A 21,348-nucleotide genomic window follows, 5' to 3' on the forward strand; every position below is an offset into this window, starting at 1 on the left:
AATTATAATAAATTTAAATTAATAAGATTTTTTGTTTGTTTTTTTTTATAGTTAATCATGGGATAATATATATATATATATATATATATATATATAGAGGATATTTTAAATAATTATATATATATATATATATATATATATATATAGAGGATATTTTAAATAATTATATATATATATATATATATATATATATATATATATATTTAGGATATTTTAAATAATTTTTGTTTTTAAAAATGTAAAAAAATAAAAAAAAAATTAAGGTGCCTGGTAAATCCAGACATCCTTGACTAAATTTTTTTTAAAAAAATTCCTATGCGGCGAATGCCGTTTTCTTTGAAACCAATCATTACTTGATAATAAGCACCAACAATTAAGAGTTTGATCGTTTTTTTTGTTTTATGCTCTGTTCTGTTCTGTTCTGTTCCCAGTGAGCGTAACTCTCACACGCCTCTCACGTCCACTGTTCTACTCGCTCGTCCGTGCCCTACCCTACCCTGGTGCCGAGGGAGCAGCAGCCTCATCGGCTCGATCCCCGTCTCCAGAGAACCCAAGGAAACTCTAGAAGACGTTCTCCCCCTCCCCGATCCATCATCTTCCCTTCCAAAGCGGCGTCTGCGTCGCCTTCCACCTCGCCTCCGATGCGCGCCTGCGAGGGGGAGATCTCAGTGTACTCGATTGAGCCGCGGCAACCTGGGAGTCCGGGATCTTCCCCTCGGTGAGCCATGGGTTGCGCCTGGGGCAAGCCCTTACCCGTCGAGGACAGCCGAAGGAGGAGCCCACCGGAGAGGTCGCCCCTCCCACCTCTGCCGGCGGCGGGGGCCTTGCAGGTTGATGCGCCGGCCAAGAGGACGGCAGTGACTGCTTTAGCCGCTTCGTCCTTGAGGCGCGAGGAGGCGATCTATGTCAGAACAGAGGCGGGCGTGGAGGTGGCGGCGGCGGCGGCGGGGAAGAAGGTAGTGAATAAGCCGGCTCGGGCTAATTGGCCAGATGCGGAGAGGAGGAGAGTCGCAGAGAGACAGGCGCAACGGAAACATCCGATGCAGGTGTTCGGGAGTGTTCCCAAGGCTGTCGAAGGAGAGCAAGTGGCGGCTGGGTGGCCGGCGTGGTTGGCTACGGTGGCTGGAGAGGCCATTATGGGTTGGGTGCCACGAAAGGCAGATTCCTTTGAGAAGCTCGATAAAGTAAGTTCTATAATTTGACCCTGGCATCTCTTCCCGTTGCTATTTTCGGGCGGCCTGGGTGATAACTGCTCATGTTTGACTTTCGAATATAATAGTCATTCATCAATTTTTGTTACTGGAGTTAAGTTGCAAGGCAGTCTGGAAGCTTGAATATGTGCAACAATTGACTATGATCTGATGGAGTTACTTTGGTTGAATGTTGTAGTATGTTCTTTACTGACTTGGAATCTGCTGAGGTCGTACTTCAATAATTAGTTGATTGCTTAGTTGTCCAAGTCAAAGTGGAGCTCCTTTAAAATTGTAGGAGGATTAATTTGATGTATCAATAGTTCGATAACTAAATGAATGCAAGTTCAATCATATATTACAAATTTATATGATTTATTTCAACAAGAGATATACTATATCCTGCACATTGCCCTGCTTTGCTTTTAAATGGAGTTATGGTCTTATGGAGATGATTTCAGATGTCATTTTTGTCACCCACTTCTATTGTATTGGATATTCTTGTCATTGTATGACTTGTCAAAATTAAAGAAAAAGCATCACGATCGATGGAGGGAAAGGAATGCATATAAAATAGATAATTATCAAGCCGGCATACTTGTTAATCCTTTTCATATTGTGTTCAAGAAGACCATCTGGTTTTGCTTGTAACTTGTCATGAGTAGTTTAGTTCTACCTGTTTCATTCTTCAAACAATCAACATTTGTATTCTAACCTTACATTTTTGGGAAGTCTCATCTCTCCTCTACATAATCATAGATATCAAGCAGCCAGTTAACTGAAAAATTATGCAAAATGCCTTGTTGCTTTCTATTCACCATCTGGGCATTGGGCCCATTCTACCCTCAAAGAAGATGATGGCTTATGTTACTGACACATGAAACTTGGACTCACGAGATCTAGAGTCAAAATTAGGACAGAATCATGGTGACATCACTCCTTGAAGATTCATCACAATGTAGGACTTTAACCTTTATTTCGTCTTGTGATCCTAGACTTCCAAACACCAAGCATTAAATCACGTAGATCACTTCATTCCCCATGTCATCATCGGTACAGTAGTCACTCCATTTTAGTGCATATGACTTAATTAATTCCACTTGGAGGAGTTTTATTTTTTTATTTCTTATATTTTAATATTTATTTTTTACGAGTTTGGTTCTTTCTACTACATGTTTATGGTTATGATCATAATTCTAGAAGGTTTTTCTTGTTCTTGACTGAAAATAATTCTAACAAGTATGTGAACCCTGCAAATTGTTCTATAATTCATGCGCTTCCATAAATTTGATAATCATATATGTCTAGCACATTGTATAAATTACTTGCTAGTATTTGCCAATAGCAAGATACCATGTTGGTTGAGAATCAACTTCATTAGACACCAAAGTTGAGTCATCAGTAACGACTATGATAATTAGAGTATTCCATGTGGAATAGAGACACATAATGAAATGATAATGATAGTATAATATGAGGGATGAACTACCATGTATCTCTGACAACAGAAATGATGTAGCCAACTTATGCTGTCTCAAAGCCTATAAATGCTTTCTCAAATAGATGGGAATTGGTTATACTTGGCGGCAACTGGTCCATCGACATCTCTACTACTTCATATGTTTGAAGGCCATTATAACACTTCCATGAGACCTGGAGACGTTTCAGGAATTCTATGAGGATCTAGAAGTTAGAACATTTTGACCCTTCATCCTGACAATCTAGTTTTCTTTGGCTTAGATTCCTTTCAATAAAACTCACCTTTGATCCTTTCAAGCAGATCCATTTGACAATTTGACTGTTGTTTTAATTCCACAACAATGCAATTGAATTTAAGTATCTGATTTTTTGAGGCTTATGTTATAAATAATATGCTAAATTTACTGACTATTCGTGTTGACTAAGGCTTTAAGTTGGGTTGGGTTTGAAGTTATGCTATTTACTGACCAAGTAATTAATATTGTTAAGACCACAATGCACCATAGTTTGTCTTTTTCATGGCTGCTATCTAATCTAATGAGGTTGAGAAATCTTATAGAGTAACATTAATACAAGTGGAACTTAAGGAAATTGGTGGTGTGGAATTTTGACATCTTTGTACTATGTATGCTTAAGCACAAATTTGCTAAAGGTATATTAGGTACTGCTAGATATACACTGCGCCTGAAGTGTAGTGCAGAGTTGCGGTAGTTAATTTTGGAATTTCCTTTGTCAACGCATTTCAGATTAAGAGAAAAAAGCTGTCTTCAAACTTAAGATTTACTGCATGTTGTAAAGAGGAAATGGACTTGGCAAAATTCAGTAAAATCATTTTGATTATAAAGTTGGACTAGTAAAGTCGGCTTGGCTTAGTTTTCCCACTAACTTTGAATGTTTATCCAACTATTTCAGTGAACAGAAAAGGTGAATGATAAATATATTTTTACTTTCCTTTTCAAGCTCATTGCAAGTTTTCCCACTAACTTTGGATGTTTATCCAACTATTTCAGTGAACAGAAAAGGTGAATGATAAATATATTTTTACTTTCCTTTTCAAGCTCATTGCATTTCAAACAATGACAATGACAGTTTAAAGACTGGGAATTTCCTTTTCCTACCAAGCGCCATGCATGCACGTCAAATGATGGAAAATACTTTGATTTTTTTTGTGATTACTTGGAATAGGGTGAACATAGATTTAGTTTATGTGCAGTTGTATGGTTATTCGACGGAATCAGTTGTTGATTATCAAATCTGTGTGTGCTTGTTAGCTGTAAGATGAATCAGTATGAGGATCTGGTTTCCAGATATCTTTCTTAAATGGTATTGGTTCTTTTGATTTATTTTTTCTGAAAAAATTCAATATGTCATTTGTTAATCTTAACTTCTAAAAATACATGCTGGATGCTGGGAGCCATTTTTTTTACCATACAACACATCTTATTTCAGTGAGAAAGAGTATCCAGCTGTGCTTCAACTTTAAGAAGATTGAAAGCTTAACAAGAGAAACAAAAGATAAGAGTGCTCCATGTTATCACACCATTCATTCTATTTATGGTTGATGCCAGTTAAAGAAATCAATGTGTATGATTAATGCTCTCTACTGATAAACCATTAAACTGAAACTGCTTGTTTTATCTGGTGTAATATTAATCTTTGGGTTATTAGGTTGGTAAAGTGACAATCTTTTCCTTCCTGTTTAAGTTCCTCAAATTGACAAGCATTGGCTTCTACTTTTTCTCTTGCTCTTTTGTACTGGTTTGATCTACCAATGGGCATCTTAGTTCCCTCAGCTATTGGCCTCAACATCCTCTCACTGGATATTAGGGATACTGATGATGATGAACTTTATATTTCCAATTCTAGATTCCTCATATTACAACTCTTGGTAACTTGCCGAGTTCCCCTCTTAGGAATTGGTCAAGGTGCCTACATTTTTCCTATACTCTTCACACTTTTGTTTTCCTTTCTTTCAGATCTTTCACACTCTTGTTTACATTTTTCCTATATCCTTCACACTTTGTTTTTCTTTCTTTCCGATATTTCACACAAAACATGTGTGCCTGTCATAAACTGGATTTCCTTGTATTGTAATACTTAACTGTTTCTTTGGTTGATTCCCTTGGGTACAATATGATGTTATAACGCAAATGGAAGTGTCGCTATCTAGCCATTTGTGAGTCATTTTAGCTTATTTTTTTTCCTACAGGGAAGGAAAATAGCTGTAGAAAACAGGCAGGTAAGGGAAAAAATTGACATTAATGGATAGGTAAAGAATCCCGCTGTTTGTTATTCTATGGAAGGAAAGAAAAAGAATGAAAGTTTTAATTTTTTTAATAAGATATTTAAAAATATAAGAAAAATCATTTTTTATCCTGAAACTATTTTTTTTCATATGGATGTTGACCAGAATTTCCAGTCAAACTTGTGCAAAGCAGTTCTTTCACCTGATTTGGGCTGAAGCAAAATGTGGATTGGCACAAATATTGGAGATCGAAGATCTTATACATTATAAATTAGTATGTAAAAGCGAAAAATATTAACAACATATGGCAAAACACGTCCATTGAATTTCTTGAGGACAGCATCCCATTTCCACCATTCTGACATTCTACATGCAATTTATGTTGATTAAGCAGCCATGTGTACATTAACATTGCTCATAACAAACTTCCAACCATAGATTGATTGTCTGAGTGATATTGTTTATAAGTTAATGATATCATATTATTTGGTTAAGTTGATTTTCAGATTTGTATACTTGTACCTTTTAAGTTTATTACCTTGACACAGCATTGTTAGAACTTCTTTGATATTTTCCACAAAAATGAGTATCAGTGGATGTAAACTTGTCTGTCTATCAACCCCATGCGAGCTATGTGATAAAAGAAGCCATGACTGAGAAATAACAGGCTAATTACACAGGAATAAACTATGATTGACCTTTATTATTATGTATTTTTATTTCTGTTTAGTTGTTTGACTACTTTATTATTGGATAGTTGTGACGTCTTATTATTGTTGCAGTGTCATACTATCCTATCTTATTAACTGATGATTTTGGTCTCATATGTTTTATATTTGTAGCAATGATGCATTTCACTGTTGTAGATTGGCCAAGGAACATACAGCAGTGTATACAGAGCACGGGATCTTGACAATAAAAAGATTGTTGCTTTAAAGAAAGTGCGTTTTGACAATTTGGAGCCTGAAAGTGTAAAGTTTATGGCTAGGGAGATTCTCATTTTGCGCAGACTTGATCATCCAAATATAGTGAAGCTGGAAGGTTTGGTAACATCGCGTATGTCTTGCAGTTTATACCTTGTTTTTGAGTATATGGAACATGACCTTGCTGGCCTGGCTTCTTCCCCTGGGCTGAAGTTCAGTGAACCCCAGGTGACTCAGAGTTAATTTATTATCTATTAGATACTTGATTTGGATGTGTGCAATGAAGTGTTAATGTTCGGTCAGTCAATCTATTTAGTTCATCAATATGTGAATATTAAAAGTACATACAAAAGAATATCTCAATCTAAGGTCATATCATTTGGCTGTTTGAAACTTGCTAGTCATTCTCATTTTCTTTTGTTTATTCCAGGTTAAATGTTACATGCAGCAACTTTTACATGGTCTTGGTCATTGTCACAATCGTGAAATTCTGCATCGGGATATCAAGGGTTCCAATCTCTTAATAGACGACAGTGGCATTTTAAAGATTGCAGATTTTGGCTTGGCAAGTTTCTTTGATCCTGAGCAACGACTTCCATTAACTAGTCGTGTAGTTACCCTTTGGTATAGACCACCAGAACTTTTGCTAGGAGCGACTAATTATGGGGTTTCTGTTGACTTATGGAGTGCTGGATGCATTCTTGCAGAATTATATGCAGGCAAACCTATAATGCCAGGACGAACAGAGGCAAGTAACTTTGTGGCTCATTCTGCCTTAATAGCTGAGTTATTATGTTGTCATCCTCCTAGCCTAATGAAACTGGATTTTTTTTGGATAATTATTCTGTCTTCCATGATACTCTACTACTGCATTATTGTCAAACACCATTATTATGTGCTGTTTGGCAAAGAAAAATATTCCTTCTTGCTCTTTTGTGAATTGTGGTAAATATGCCTCAACATACAAACATTGTTTTAAAAGCCAGGCGCTTAGATTGCCTATGTGGTTTTGGCAATGAACTGCCTCGTGTAGTTGCTAAGCAATTTCTATTTTGCAACCCTTTTAATAAACGGCCTATGTTCTCCCGCCCGCCTAGATGATCCTAACATGTCTAAGGAAAAAATTAGTTTTTTTTTTTAATTTTCTAGATTGTTGGGTCATTTGATATTAGAAAGTAATCCCACCTAATGCTAACACCCCTTGTTCACTTGAACCTCCCAACCCATGTGACTTCTACCTCCCTTATTGTCTCTGGCTTGCATTGATTTTTTTACCATTTTAAAGCTTCTTTTCTTCTTTCTCTTGGTATGTTCTCCCTTTTCTCTTGTCTCTTTTTCTAATTCATTGTTAATATTTTTATCATTTAATCTCAAGAGGTTTTTGTTTTTCTAGATTGTGGGATTGTTTTATGAAATGTTTAGGTGTTGTTACTTGTATAGTTCGTACTTATATTAAAGATATAGTTGTTTACTTGTATTAAAGATATAGTTGTTATATATAGATCCATTAATATTAGTTATTCTTAGTGTAATATATTTCCCTTTCTTATTTTAATATTATTTTAATGCCAACTATCTAGGCTCCAACCTAGGCACTTGGTAGTGGGTACAGCACCTACTGCTTGAAATCATGATTAAATACATTGCTGAGAAACTAAAGGCTTTTAAAAAAATAGAATAAAAACTGAATGTACAAAATATAATTTTTATCTACAGAAAGAACATTGATGGAATAATTGAAATGGATGGACATAAAATTCCTATAATTACTTTAGGGCTTTTAGATCTATTATTCAATAAGAAGGAAATATTGACCAAGAATTTCCTATACTACTTGAATTGAAGCTCTACTTCTACCATAAGAGGTTATAAAAAAAGTTCCATGTTGTTAACTCTAACTCATCAGTAGCTGAGAATAGATGAAAAGTTCATTAGGGGGCAATATGAATACAATAACTAGCTCCAATAAATGATAAAATTATAAAAAATAAATTGAGTTGACATGAACATGTTCGAAGATGTTGACTGCATTATCATCAGATGAGTTGAATATATTAGATTAGGTGTACGAAATAGAGAGAGATCCATGAAATAATTAGTCAATATAGGTATTGAGATTGCCTAAAATGGAGCTTCATAGATGTATAAGATTCATGTAGCCGAATTTGAATTGGTGGGACAGACACAGCTTGCTGCTGTTGCTGGTTCGTCTTTTATATCAGACATAAGTTCTTCCTACTTTCTAGTGAAGTTAGACTTGACAAAAAAACTCATAAACTTGATAGCAAACTTAGAACATTTCAAACTCATCCAACCAACTTAAAGCATGTTGCTTGCTTCGATTACATACCTGTAACATGGTTCACTACAAAATATATTGTCTTTATACCTGAGAATAGTTAGACTTAGCAAACTTGATAAGAATTTCCATTGAGGATGTAACATGCATCTTCTTGATTTGCTATAACTTAATCTGATTGGCCAAAACATGGTCAAGTAATGGTGGTGGTTGGTTAGATGGACTGCATGTTTGCTTGGATACATTTTAATAATTACAAATCTGAAGGTTTTTTAGGGAAATCACCACTAGTCACCATGGTCAATTCTATGGTGGAAAGACATGATACAGGTTTCTCATAGATCCAAGAAAAAAACAAGGCAACCCGGTGCACGAAGCTCCTGCTATGCGGGGTCCCGGGGAAGGATCCATTGTACGCAGCCTTACCCCGCTTTTTGCAAGAGGCTGTTTCTCGGATTCGAACCGGTGACCTTTTACCAAATCAAAATGATGCTTCCTTTCTCCCATAAACAAGTTACAGCAACTTAAGCGAAAGATCCAAACATTCCAGAATTCACTACCATTTGCTAACTTTGCAAAACTTCAATCTGGTTTGCAAGCAATTCTTGATGAATAGAGTCAAATATTTGCAATTTCATTTAGCAAAAGAAAGAATGAAAAGCTTGAAGTGTTCAAAGGAGGAGGGGATTGAAATCAGTGCAGATCTCTATATACTATCAAGATAATGCAAGCCATGACACTATAAACAGTGGATCTATTACACAACCTCATTGGTTATATTGTTCATGAAAATCTTACTTGATTTATCACATTTGTGGAAGAAATGCTCTTGTTAAAGTTCTGAACACCTGAAAGTCTAGCTTGTTATGTGATAGGTGATGAGGATAGACATCCTTTTCCTTATTCTTATATATAATGTTTCCAAGATATATTTTTCTTGAAAAATTATGTTCTGCAAAACATTTTCTGTGAATCAGGAGCTATACCTGATGTTATATGATCAGGATGAAATAATAGGAATATAGCTGTCAGTGTCTTGAGTTTTGTTAGATCATCTTAAATTAAACATTGACCTGTTGATTAAAAAACCAAGAGTATAACATGGTCCTTTAGTATTTTCTTAGCATTAGAGAGTCCTAACTGAATGAAAGAAAATATCTTATTTGATCAGCAAGGTGTCAACTTCAATTCCCTATATATCTAGTACCTTTGCTAAAGAGAGCACATAGTTAAACCAAATTATATATTGCAGCGGCACCTAACATCAGCTGCTGTATAAGCGTGTATTTTTGCCTGATAATTGGATCCTTTTTGCTATTTGATAGAAAACTTCTTTATCCATGAAATCTTCGTGTTAAATGATAATTGCATTTTCCTGAAGAGTTTTAATTTGTTCTGACATATTGATTTTAAAGTTGCTGTGGGTTTTAATTGATCATTTCTTGTAGGTAGAACAGTTGCACAAAATATTTAAACTTTGTGGTTCACCTTCTGAAGAGTATTGGAGGAAATCTAGATTGCCCCATGCTACCATTTTTAAACCACAACAACCTTATAGACGATGTGTTGCTGAAGCATTTAAGGACTTTCCTCCATCAGCTCTTACATTACTTGAAGTTCTTCTTTCAGTGGATCCTGCAGACCGTGGAACTGCAGCTTCTGCCCTAAAGAATGAGGTACTTTGTCACTCAAAAGGATTTGTCATTAAGTATGGTATTGTTTAGAACAAGTTAGTATTTATTATTTTGATTTTAGTTTTTTTTTAAAAAAAAATTGTTTACACATTACAACTATTTGGTTAATGTAGATTCTTTCATAAATCATCCTCTTCTGGATTTTAGATTGCATGGATGTAGTTTTTTTTTTTTTTGCAACATACCCTGAATTGTCATGGGAATTGAGTGCCTTTCTTTGTCGGACCACGCACACTTCAAAAAGTTGTCCTTGCAATTCATGTAGCCATGGGTTTGGAGTTTGTCAAATGTTTATGATCGGTCTAATTGAGGGACATGTAAGTCATATAGTTGTATATTATTTGACTACACTCTTGCCCAACCTGAACCCATATGGCTAAAGTTTAAAGTATCATTTTTGCCCTTCAATTGAGAAGGTGCATTTTTGGTATTATGGCGTTCTGATAAGCATGCTTTAACTTGCTTCAAAGTGTGTAGAGATTGACTCATGAGTTAGTTTTAATCTTATAATACCCTTTCACTTAGCTTCTTTACCTCTAAATATAAGCCTATAATAATTATGAAGTTAATTGAATAAAAAATTTAAAGCAATAAATTATAAAAAAAACTAACATAATCAGTACACTTTAGTATAAAAATTCAACTCTTGTAAGATCATATGGAGATCAACTCTAGATTTTTCCAAGTTTAAGATTAAATAATGCTTCTAAGACATCTGATATTAGAACTTGGTTCTCTGCTTCTGTAAATGTATCTTGGTTAAATACTCCAGTTGGACATGGGCAGATAACTGACATTGGAGCATGTGCTACTACATGATATGTATACATCTTGGCTTCTTTGATTCCAACGTCACTCCTCTTTGCTATTGTTGGTGCGGTGTTTGTTACTTCCTCTCTTCCTCCCTGTTAAAGTGTTTCATATCCCTGTGATCAACAAACGGAATTAAAGAAATAAGCATGGAAAGAGAATCTTAACGCATTGTTTGGTTTTTGAAGGTACCAATAAAGATAGACCTATCTCGACATTTATTCATGGTGACATATACATTGCTGGCTCACTGACTGATATGATTGACACTTGAAACTATGCATATCACAAATGTAGATAATTTTGAAAGGAGATAGGAAATACTTGCTTTTCATAGGACAGGACTATATTGATTGTTGTTGATAGAATATACGGGGTAATAGTATTGTATTTGATATCTTGGAAAATGATACATCAAGCCTATTTTATAGGAGTGATAATATAATGATAATGATAGAAAATGCAAAAGGCTAATAAGTATTTGATAGGAAATAATGTGCTAGGATAGTAACATATAACAACCAATATAGGAGGTAGCAAGGTCAATTATTAAGAAATAAGGGGAGAATTTGTGCAAATCAGATAATGAGATCAAAGGATAATCTCCTTTAAAAAGCTCAAACAAAAGGTGTTGATGCAAGTATCTTCAGTTTGTACCAAATAAGATGATGATGATCAGACATTACAGGTGTACTAATTATTGACAGAAATTGATTGGATGATACGCTTAGCACAAAGAATGGTCTACATAAGCTTTGAGTTGATGGAATATCTACAACACATCCAATACTGGAATTCTTGATTATTGCCTAATGCCAAATTAATCGACGCACCTAAACTTATTGATAAGCTGCACCTTGATGATGGGATGGCTACCAAGAATTGTCTAATGATGCGGTTGATAATGTGCATTGCTTTAGTTTGAGAGGAGCAATGATGACATGGCAGATTGATGGCTAAATGATGTTGAATCCAAAATCTGCAAAGAAACAGATTTCTAAATCAGATCATTCTACTAGATCAATTTTGAATGGCTTGCTCCTTATTCATGGTGATCTTCTGCTAGATCAGGTTGTGCACCTCCTTGTGCAAAATAGGGATTAGAGGTTGGGGTGGGGTAGCTCTCCCAGCAGTGAGCTTGGTGCATTCAAGTAGGCTTCTCCTGGACAAAGTTGTTCGAAGGAGAAGGCTTTCAGTCAAAGAGCTTTGGTGGATCATAGGTGAGTAGGATTTATCGTTCTAAGCAGATGACATAAGACGAGAGAGGTGGACGACTCTATGGAGGAGGATGGCACTGACAGTGATTTGCCTTGGTGCGGATATTTGGATTTTGGAGGAGTTCAACCTCAAAAACTTGGAAGTAGGAGTTACAAATCTGTGGAGTGCTAGCATGGTGAAATTTTGGCACTTGATTTTAGGGAGGAGGATAGTTTGTGAGCGGAAGGGCAAGTTGTGGTACATGCAAATTGAAGTCTGCAGTTCGATGGCCAACCAAGAGTCAGATGTGATCGTTTCTGTTGAATGTAGCAATGTAGGGTTTTCCCAACTAAGATATCTAATTGAATCACTTTGATTTCTGGGGAAGGGGGTTGGTCAGATTTGTGAACTTCTATATGGAATAAATGTGGCATAGATCTTGTTGGCTAGAGTTGTGGCATTACAAGGGATGAGATCATGGGTGGCTCATCATGGTGAGGGACCATGATGGACAACAGAATGTACTGAGAAGGAGATGACAAGACTGAGGAAGGTCTGGTGGGAGGAACCAAGGTCAAAGAGCACCATTGGAGGAGCAACTGTAGTCAATTTAGAGTTGAGAGAATGGAGAAGTGAATGGTAAAATCAGTATCAAGCGAAATCAATGTTGGCAACAAGGAAGCTAGGTCACAATCTCCATGGAAGTGCCCCTCCTTGAGCTTAGGAACAACTCCAGGATCAAAGAGATATTGGGGAATTAGTGCTCTATTATTTTCTTAGACAATGATACTTTAGCCCTATTTTACAGGGATGATAACAAAACAATAATGGTAGAAAACAGAAAAGGAAAAGACATCTGGTAGAAAATAATTCGATAATATGGTAACATATCACGGAGAATACTGAAGATAGTGAAGGTCAATCCAAAAGAGATCAGGGGTAAATCTGTGTGAATCGTGTAGGAGATCAAGTGATAATATTCTTCATTTACATTTTCTATGATAGATTTTTATTTTGTGGTATGCATGTTGGGAATAACCTACTAGTTACAATACCACTTATCAAACTTGAAAAATAGATTTTGTGGATAAGTGTGTTAATATTTTTCTCTTATTTTTTTTTTGGAATTGGTGCTGGTGGTTAGAGAGCACAGATCTGTATGCACTTTCCAATGGCAACACTTTTATTTTCCATTCTGAGTGATTGTTGCATAAATTTCCTTTTACTTGCTAGGTGCATTATTTTCTCAAATGTTAATTCTGATATCTGAATGAATTGTTGCATAAACTCTGTGTTGCTAGGTGTATTATTTTCTTGAATGATGTCTATAAGCTCATAATATCTTTTTGTAGTCAATTTGTATTATGCAAGTTTGTTATGGAGGGATAAGATCCATGTAGTTAGGCCAAATAGTTTGGAGTAATGCATTGATGATGTTGCTGCTTGTTTTGCAGTTTTTTACAAGGAAGCCTCTTGCTTGTGATCCTTCAAGCTTGCCCAAATATCCTCCAAGTAAAGAGTTTGATTCAAAAAGAAGGGAGGAGGAAGCTCGAAGGTCTGTACCCCTTGCTGATATAGATCTTATATGTTGCCATATTCTTTTGATATTTACACCTTGACTTTTGCACTATTTAATCTCTTAGTAAGTTTGTATAATTTGAGTCTGAAAGAGACTGCCCACGTCCAGAATTTCAATAGGTGGAAAGTTGGGTGATGGAAAGTGCTGTAAACGAACTGTGATTAAATTAGACCTTTCAATACTACTGTACGTCTGCATCTAATATCTTGATACAGTTAGCAGCTTACTTATGGTGTAAGATTTTCATATGATATTTGCAATATACAACACTGCTGATACTTTTATATGGAGTGAGGGGTATGCTAGGGCTTTGGGATGATAGTTAGGTCCATACGGTATGAAATAATAAACTTCAGGTATACATGTACTTTTAGAAGGGTTTTACTTGTACAGTATATATAGATAATGTCTCCTCTTGTATTATATGGTTTTATATTGTACAAGCTGCATGAGTCCTTTCTCTCTTCACCACCCTATTTTTAGTATGTGCACGTGGTGAATTATATTTTTGATTAATTTTGTTCCTTATCCTCACTGTCATAATTGCATTTTGTTTTGCCACATATTGTCTTCTAATTCTTAGCCAATCATGTTCAACATGGATAATTTAAGACAATGATTTCCTGATTCCCTTTCCTGCCCATTTCAATATGACTAAGATAGTAGTAGTATGTCCTGAAGATATTCTATCTGTGATTCTGTATTAGTTATATCATATATATGAACTCTTGATATGTGTTTTACTAATATTGATTTTATTAGGGTTGCATAAGTAACTGGTCTAATATTGGTGAGTGCTTTTATTTGGCAGTTCTCAGGTTCTGCATTACTTAGTATTATATTTAAATGCAAAATTCCTTCGGTATTTGTTGACAAGATGCAAGTTCATGTAGTTATACGCTAAGTTTTGAATCCTTCAATTTTACATTTGTCAATTATCCCACATTCCACCTTCAACTCTCTGAGTCAGACACTAGCATCCTCATTGATCTTATGCAATTTATTATTATTTTATTTTAATAAAATGGAGGCATCGGCCAGATTCCTATCTATTAGATATATAGAGTGTGAATAATATATGATATTCCCCTTCCTTTGTCTTTGAAAGCTCATGGCTTCTCTTTGCAGGCAAGGTGCTACTGGGGGCAATGTACATAAACTTGTTGCTGAAAAGGGTGTCCAGAGGGAGTCCAAAGCTATTCCTGCTCCCGATGCCAATGCTGAATTAACAACATCACTGCAGGTTCACTCTTAAGCTCTCTTTATGTTAACATTAAACAGTTATTCTTCATAGCAAGCGTTATTCTACCTGATGTCTCTTTCCCACTTCCTGGATGCAAGATATTGGATTTGGATTTAGGTTTACTGGGTCTGTTCCAAGGTTTTTTCCTTTCCCTTTTCTGTTGTATCTTCTATTTTTTAGTTTTCCCATTTCTTTATGGGTAATCACTAGCAACTTCTCAATAACTTTTATGCTCTCATGTGAGGTTATGATCTTTCATGAAATAGGTATTCTCAATATATAAAAATCTTCGGATTTTTCAAGCTTATTTCTTATAGATCATTATTTTCATTTCATGTTTCTTTTGTCCATTTCAGTCAGTGTCGTAGATATGTTCATTTTTACCCCTATGAGATTGGTTGTGTTGCGGCCTGTGACAATTCTATTGAATTTATTGTATTCTTCCCTAACACTGTTGGTTTATGGGAATAGCTATTTTGTTTCCCATTGAGTAACTGTTTTGTATTGAGTTGTAAAAGTGATCATGAATACCTATTTGAATATTCCCATAAATAGTTATTCCATATTGATAAGAAATGATTATTGAATATTTCTTGTCTATTCCATAGTCCAATCGCTCTTACTAGGCTGGTAGTAGGTGGGCTGGTCTTTCTGTAATGATCAGTTCTGTTGAGCCGGACATCCTAGTTGGACTCTTCGGGATGCTCGAGTGGGTCAGTCCAATCATGCCTATTGACATCTTGGTTGGACTGGTCAGTATGTTCATGCAGGTCAGTTTGATTAGGCTTGTTGGGCCACATGGACCATGGGGAATCTGGCAGGTCAGTCCGAACAAGATGGCCAAGTCGGTTGGTTTGGACAAGTAGAATGGATTTGTTGTGCCAGTCTAGTTAGATGAATTGGCAGTTGATTGCCCTGGTCGGTTTTGACAGGTTGGTCATGCTTGTTATCCTAAACTGACAGGTCACTCCGGTTGATTGATTTGGCTGTGCGGTCTGGTTTGGTTAGGCAAGACAAACTGGACAGCCTATGCAGGTTAGGTTGGCCTGATGAGTTGATTGAGCTGGACAGACAGAATAGTGCAAGTTGTTCGGCCAGATGGGCTTTTCGTGCATATCATGCTAGTTTGATGAGTTAAAAAAATTGTGTAGGAATATATTTTTGCTAGTTTGATGAGTTAGAAAAATTCTGTTTAGGAATATATTTTTGCATTGTGGCCTTGTGTATTTCTTATAGCATTCCTACTGACAAAAGATATGACTAATTATTCTGTCTATTTCATTTAGTGAAAGAAACTAAGGAATATTTATTCCTTATGTGTTCTTTGTCAATTTAATTATTTAGAAATAATTATTTTATTCCTTATCTATTCTATTTTATGAACCAAACACCCAATGTATGTGAAATGGTTTGTTTTGTAATGTGTGATTACTTAAGTGATCATTATTTTCTAACAGACACTGGCCCAATTTTTTCCCCGTAGTTCTTTGGGCCTTTTATGTATTTTGTGTTTTAAAAGCAACTTAAACAGTTTCTCCAAGATTATGTCCTAGACTCCTAGTGAGGCCTATTTTTGTGAATATGATTCTGTAAGTAGTCCTTATGTAAAGCATCATAAATGGAGGAATTGTGTAGCATGTGTTTAATGCAGGTTCATCTGTCTGCTTTAGAATTCAATTAGTGAATACTGATGCTTTCAACCACTAGAATTTCATTGCATGGGAATATATCATGAATTTATGTTTCTTGTGGCATTAGCTATGATTGGCAATATCTGCATTAGTTTGGGTATTGAATGTTCCATAAAATTAGGTATTGGTATCATATCAGTAGGATCAAACTTGACAAGACAAAATTTTAAAATAGAGTAAAAATGTTTAAAATAATAATAATAATAGCAAATATTCTTTTAAATAATTTGATATTTTATAGATTGACAAGTACTTGTGACATGTATATATATTGTGTATATGATTGATATGTGTTAATATAGGACACAATTCATTCTTACACATTAATTTCTAAATGTTTCGCATTTCTATCTTATTAGCAGCCGACTTCTCAAAAAGGTTGCATATTTAGTTTATTTAAATTCTGATTTATTACTTAATTATACCAGAAGAGACAAGCCCAAGCTAATTCCAGAAGTCGAAGTGAGAAGTTCGATCCACGTCAGGAAGATATTGCTTCTGGTTTTCCAATCGAACCTCCTCAAGTAGCTCCAGTGCTGGAAGTAGCTGAAGAACCTCAGAAACAACTTTGTAATAGGTCCTTCCATTCAGGGCCTCTGGTTCATCGTAGTCAATTGCCAAAAGCGTGGAAAAATGCGGAAAATCTACCTAAGATTTTTGCTGCTGCAGACTTATCAGGGTTGCCAGAACCAGCAACTGGAAGGAGGAAAGTTTTATCAGATGATGGTGATAATGATCTGATCACTCATTTAGGAGGTTCTCCAGCAGGTAGGTTATCTGAATCTGGTAATAAATCTTCAAATAATAGAAAGCGTGATCAGATTTATCATCAGAGAGAGGATGAGAGCAGCTACAAGATAGATCAACAAACTGTAAGTATCTAATGTGCTTCACTAAGATCCAAGTATTTCATCTATTTCTATTCAAATACATTTTTGACAAAGCAGTTCGTTTGCATAGTATAATTGCTTAGCGAGTTGATAGAATATTAGAGGGTTCTAAATTAAAATAGTTTATTCTGAGTTCATTGTGTTTGTAATTATAGAATTAATGAAGGGCTAGCTGTTAATATCTGATGATTGATCCTTTTAACTGCCGTGATTCAAGTTCTTTCTACAAATAGATCATATGTCTTAGATAACTGATGGTCCAGCAAGTAATTATTTCTACTATAGTGATTTATCCCAGAAGCTGATTACTTTTACTATCACAGCTCTACACTGCCCAATACATATTAAGTAAAACACCATCTTTTTGTTGGATATTCTCCATTCTAATTGGATGCTTGATAGTTGGATGCATCTTTAATCAAGGATAAATTGTGAAGACAAAGATTAAAAAGTGCATATCAACAATATTCGGACAATCAATTGCATAGTTGGTGCATATGCGTAATGTTGGAATAAATGCGGTTAATATTAGAAAATAAAAATATGTAATAAAAAAAAGGGCAGCCGGTGCACGAAGCTCCCGCCATGCGGGGTCCCGGGGAAACGGTAAAGTTGTTGTCATATGATCAAAAGGTCACGGGTTCGAATCCTGGAAACAGCCTCTTGCAAAAAGTAAGGTAAGACTGCATACAATGAATCCTTCCCCAGAAAATAAAAATATGTAACTGATAAAAATGATTTGAGATATATACAGAGTATATAAATCAATATATCCAATTTATACATCATGATCACCTTCATCAAGCCATGGTCCCTTCGTGTGTGAGTATACTTGACTATTCAAACTCAATGAATGAATTGGTGGGACAATGCAGCAAATCAGATGATTAGCTAACAATTTATTTCAAAAGCTCTAGTGGTTAGAATAGAAATCAATTTATACATTTAAATTCTTGATAGCCAGCAAAAGAGATTATTAGACGAAATGTCTAGTAAAATATAAATGTCATTGTAGCTGTGAACTACCTGTTTAACACTATGACTATAACTAGCTGTGCACAACTGATTTTCGTTCTTTATACAAGATAGGTTGTAGACAATATGTTGGTGAATGAATTTTCACTTCAAACTCCTTTGTTTACTATGATCATTAATTCGAAGATATTTTGAAAAAAAAAAACATCTACAGCAGCAGGGTTACAGGCCAAAAGGAAACAAGATACATTACTCTGGGCCGCTGCTGCGCCCATCCGGGAATGTTGATCAGATGCTCAAGGATCATGACCGTCAAATTCAAGAGGTATTCCGACGCTCTCGAATTAACAAGACAAAGATCAGGAAACATCAAGGTGACGGAAACCAGTTTGGAGTGAAGCCTGATGATTTCATTCCCATGCCATTATATCCTTCTACCCGTGGCTCATCCATTCCGGTTTTCACATCAAGCCATGGATCTGCACGGTAAAATCTCACTGAGAAGGCACTATGGAAACGAGTAATTGGTTGGCAAGTTGGAACACACCCGTCTATTTTTTTATTGCTTCTGGATATTCTGTATTATTCTGTTTTGGTGGATGGGGTTTGGTGATACATTCTGACCCAATAGTTAGGAAGAATACAAGATTTATGATGTAGATGAGGACGACAATGATGAGGTTAGGTGATGTGTAGATTTCTTTGTATTGCTCGTAGGTACAAGAACTGAGCTGTTGATTGAGTCGACGACCCATTGTAGTGCAGATCTTGTAAACTTATGAGCTTCCCAAAGTTTCCATTATTGGCCGCCCACCACATGACTCTCTGACTTGATACAGATTAGAATGCCTACAATGTGCAAATGCTGTGGTTGCGCATTGAACGCCTTGTGGCTTGCCATGTCAGAGCTGATGAATGTGAGACTGATGAGTGCACCAGGAGGGTACCTCAAAATTGGGTGACATAAATATCGTATTTATCTTGTCAATTGCATTTTCTTTGGTAATCATCTAAAGCAATTATGTTTCACTTTTAACTTTTGTTTGTTTATTTTGTTATTTATGGCAGCAGCTATTTTTTTTTTTTACTTTTAGCAAGAGTGTCAAGAAACCTAAGCAGCATCAAACTTGGGAAGAATACCAAAATCTTCCACGTTGTTGCACTTATTTATGCTTTAAAAAGAGGAGTTAAAAAAACTACTAAATTCTAGATCATGCTGTTAGATTCTCTTGATGACAAGGGGCAACTAAATTCTAGATCGGACTAAACAGAAGTAGACAGATGTGATTTCTATATCATTGAAATGGATAAAGTTTTTTAAGTAGCTGTTGACTGATAAAGTTTGATGGCTTCACCTTATCATCATCATTATTATTGTTATTATTATTTTCTAGGTGATCACTTAGCCTAGCTTGTTGGTATAAACATGGCATAGATTCGTCCTTTTTGTTTTTTTAGGCAACATTGATCTTCAGAATCGTTTTGTTATAGACCATCCATTTGTTGATAAAAAGCAAACAAAAAGAATTAAAGAAGAAGATACATAATATAAGACTACATTTTCCCTTAGCATTATAAGGTTGATGACCCCTGTATATGTGCGATCCGAGGGGAGGAGATCAAGGTCGAGAAAGGTGGTGGCTGTGGTGGGGTTGGAGGAGACCCCGCTTGATCAAGGTCGAGTGCCACATTCATGGAGCCTCGGATGGTAAATGAACCGAATGTTCGATATTTGATTTGGTAAGAGCTTGTTTATATTCACTTAATACATATAATATGGTAGCAGACTTGTTACAATGGGGTAATGAATTAATTTCTGACGGGTAGGATTATAAATAAACTAAGCGTTCACGAACAAACTTGATGTTCAGCTTAGTAAGAGTTTATTTATGTTCGTTTAATGTAAACAAGATCAATTAAATAAATAAGCTTGAACAGCTCATTAAACTAAACAAACAAGTTTGAACACATATGTGTTCAACTCGTTAACGTTCGTAAATAATGTTCATGAACTATATTTATTAATAAAACTCTTATCAATATACTAAATAAACAATAAAATAAATATATAAGTTTGAATTATCAAGCTTAATAACCAATTAAACAACTAAAAGTTTCAAACAAGCTTAAATTGAAAGCTCGATAACACCTAAACGAACCAAGTTTAAGTCAAGCTTGAATTGAGAGCTTGATAACATCTAAATGAACAAGCTTAAACCAAGCTCTAAACAAGTTCAAGCTCATAAAAAATAAACTAAGTCAAATTTGAACAATCATTTCAAAAGTTTTGTTCATTTTAAGCTAGACTCAGTTACCTTATCAAACAAGCTCGAGCACTCTAAAGCTCAACTTGGCTCGGCTCATTTATAGCCCTACTGGTGGGCATATGTCCTTGGGAAAAAAACTACTCCTAGCCCCTAGCTAACTTGACAGTCGATTATAAGTTGATCTCGTGATTTACCTTCCTTCACATAACTTGGGAACTAAGGGGCACTTAGGATGAGTGTAATTATCTTTTATTATATTACAGAATATCAATTAAATGAATAATTTATTAAACTAAATGAATAAATTTGAATATATGTGTTAAATTTGTTAGTGTTTGTGTTAGGTTTGTTCGAGTTCGTGAATAATATTTATTAATAAATTTTTTATTAATATATTAAATAAATAACTAAAAATCTTTAAAATGAATAAATAAATTTATATTATTAAACTCAACAATCAAACTTAAAATATAAATATTTTAAATAATCAAATAATATCATCTAAATGAATAAAATTCAAATTAAATTTAAGTTTATAAAAAGAAATCCAGTTAAACTTAAGTAATCATTCTAACTGCTTTAAATTCGGATTTGATTTCACTAGATTATTTTATCAAACTCGAACACCTTAACTCATTTACCGCCCCATTTGGAATCATACGACGCTTGTGAGTGAAGCCACCGCCACCTTTCAGCAAAGTGAAACTGCCCAGGCTACCAGAAGACGATAATTTAAATATATGGAATGTGATTATATATCAGTTTAATAGTTTAAATTTTAGTATTTGAAATTAATTTATTGCACATTTAACATTCACAAATAAAGTTGATATTTGGCTTGTCTCAGCTAGCCATCAATGTCATTT

General features: G+C 35.2%; 1 protein-coding gene across 2 annotated transcripts; it reads left to right on the forward strand.

The window, feature by feature from the left end:
* The first annotated feature begins 401 nt into the window (after positions 1-401).
* On the forward strand, positions 402-19,028 carry LOC122045332 (probable serine/threonine-protein kinase At1g54610). 2 transcript variants are annotated; one of them, XM_042605510.1, is made up of 8 exons: positions 402-1,184; positions 5,781-6,065; positions 6,268-6,585; positions 9,585-9,812; positions 13,292-13,392; positions 14,545-14,659; positions 16,779-17,222; positions 18,433-19,028. In XM_042605510.1, exons 1-8 carry the CDS (start codon positions 726-728, stop codon positions 18,703-18,705), a joined length of 2,223 nt encoding a protein of 740 aa, XP_042461444.1. In that variant the 5' UTR covers positions 402-725; the 3' UTR covers positions 18,706-19,028. The 2 variants fall into 2 exon arrangements, with proteins under 2 accessions (XP_042461444.1, XP_042461443.1); XM_042605509.1 differs by having other exon boundaries at positions 403-1,184; positions 18,430-19,028.
* Positions 19,029-21,348: the final 2,320 nt, after the last annotated feature.

Source organism: Zingiber officinale, chromosome 2B (genome assembly GCF_018446385.1).
Source record: "Zingiber officinale cultivar Zhangliang chromosome 2B, Zo_v1.1, whole genome shotgun sequence".
In the NCBI taxonomy this organism is placed as follows: domain Eukaryota; kingdom Viridiplantae; phylum Streptophyta; class Magnoliopsida; order Zingiberales; family Zingiberaceae; genus Zingiber; species Zingiber officinale.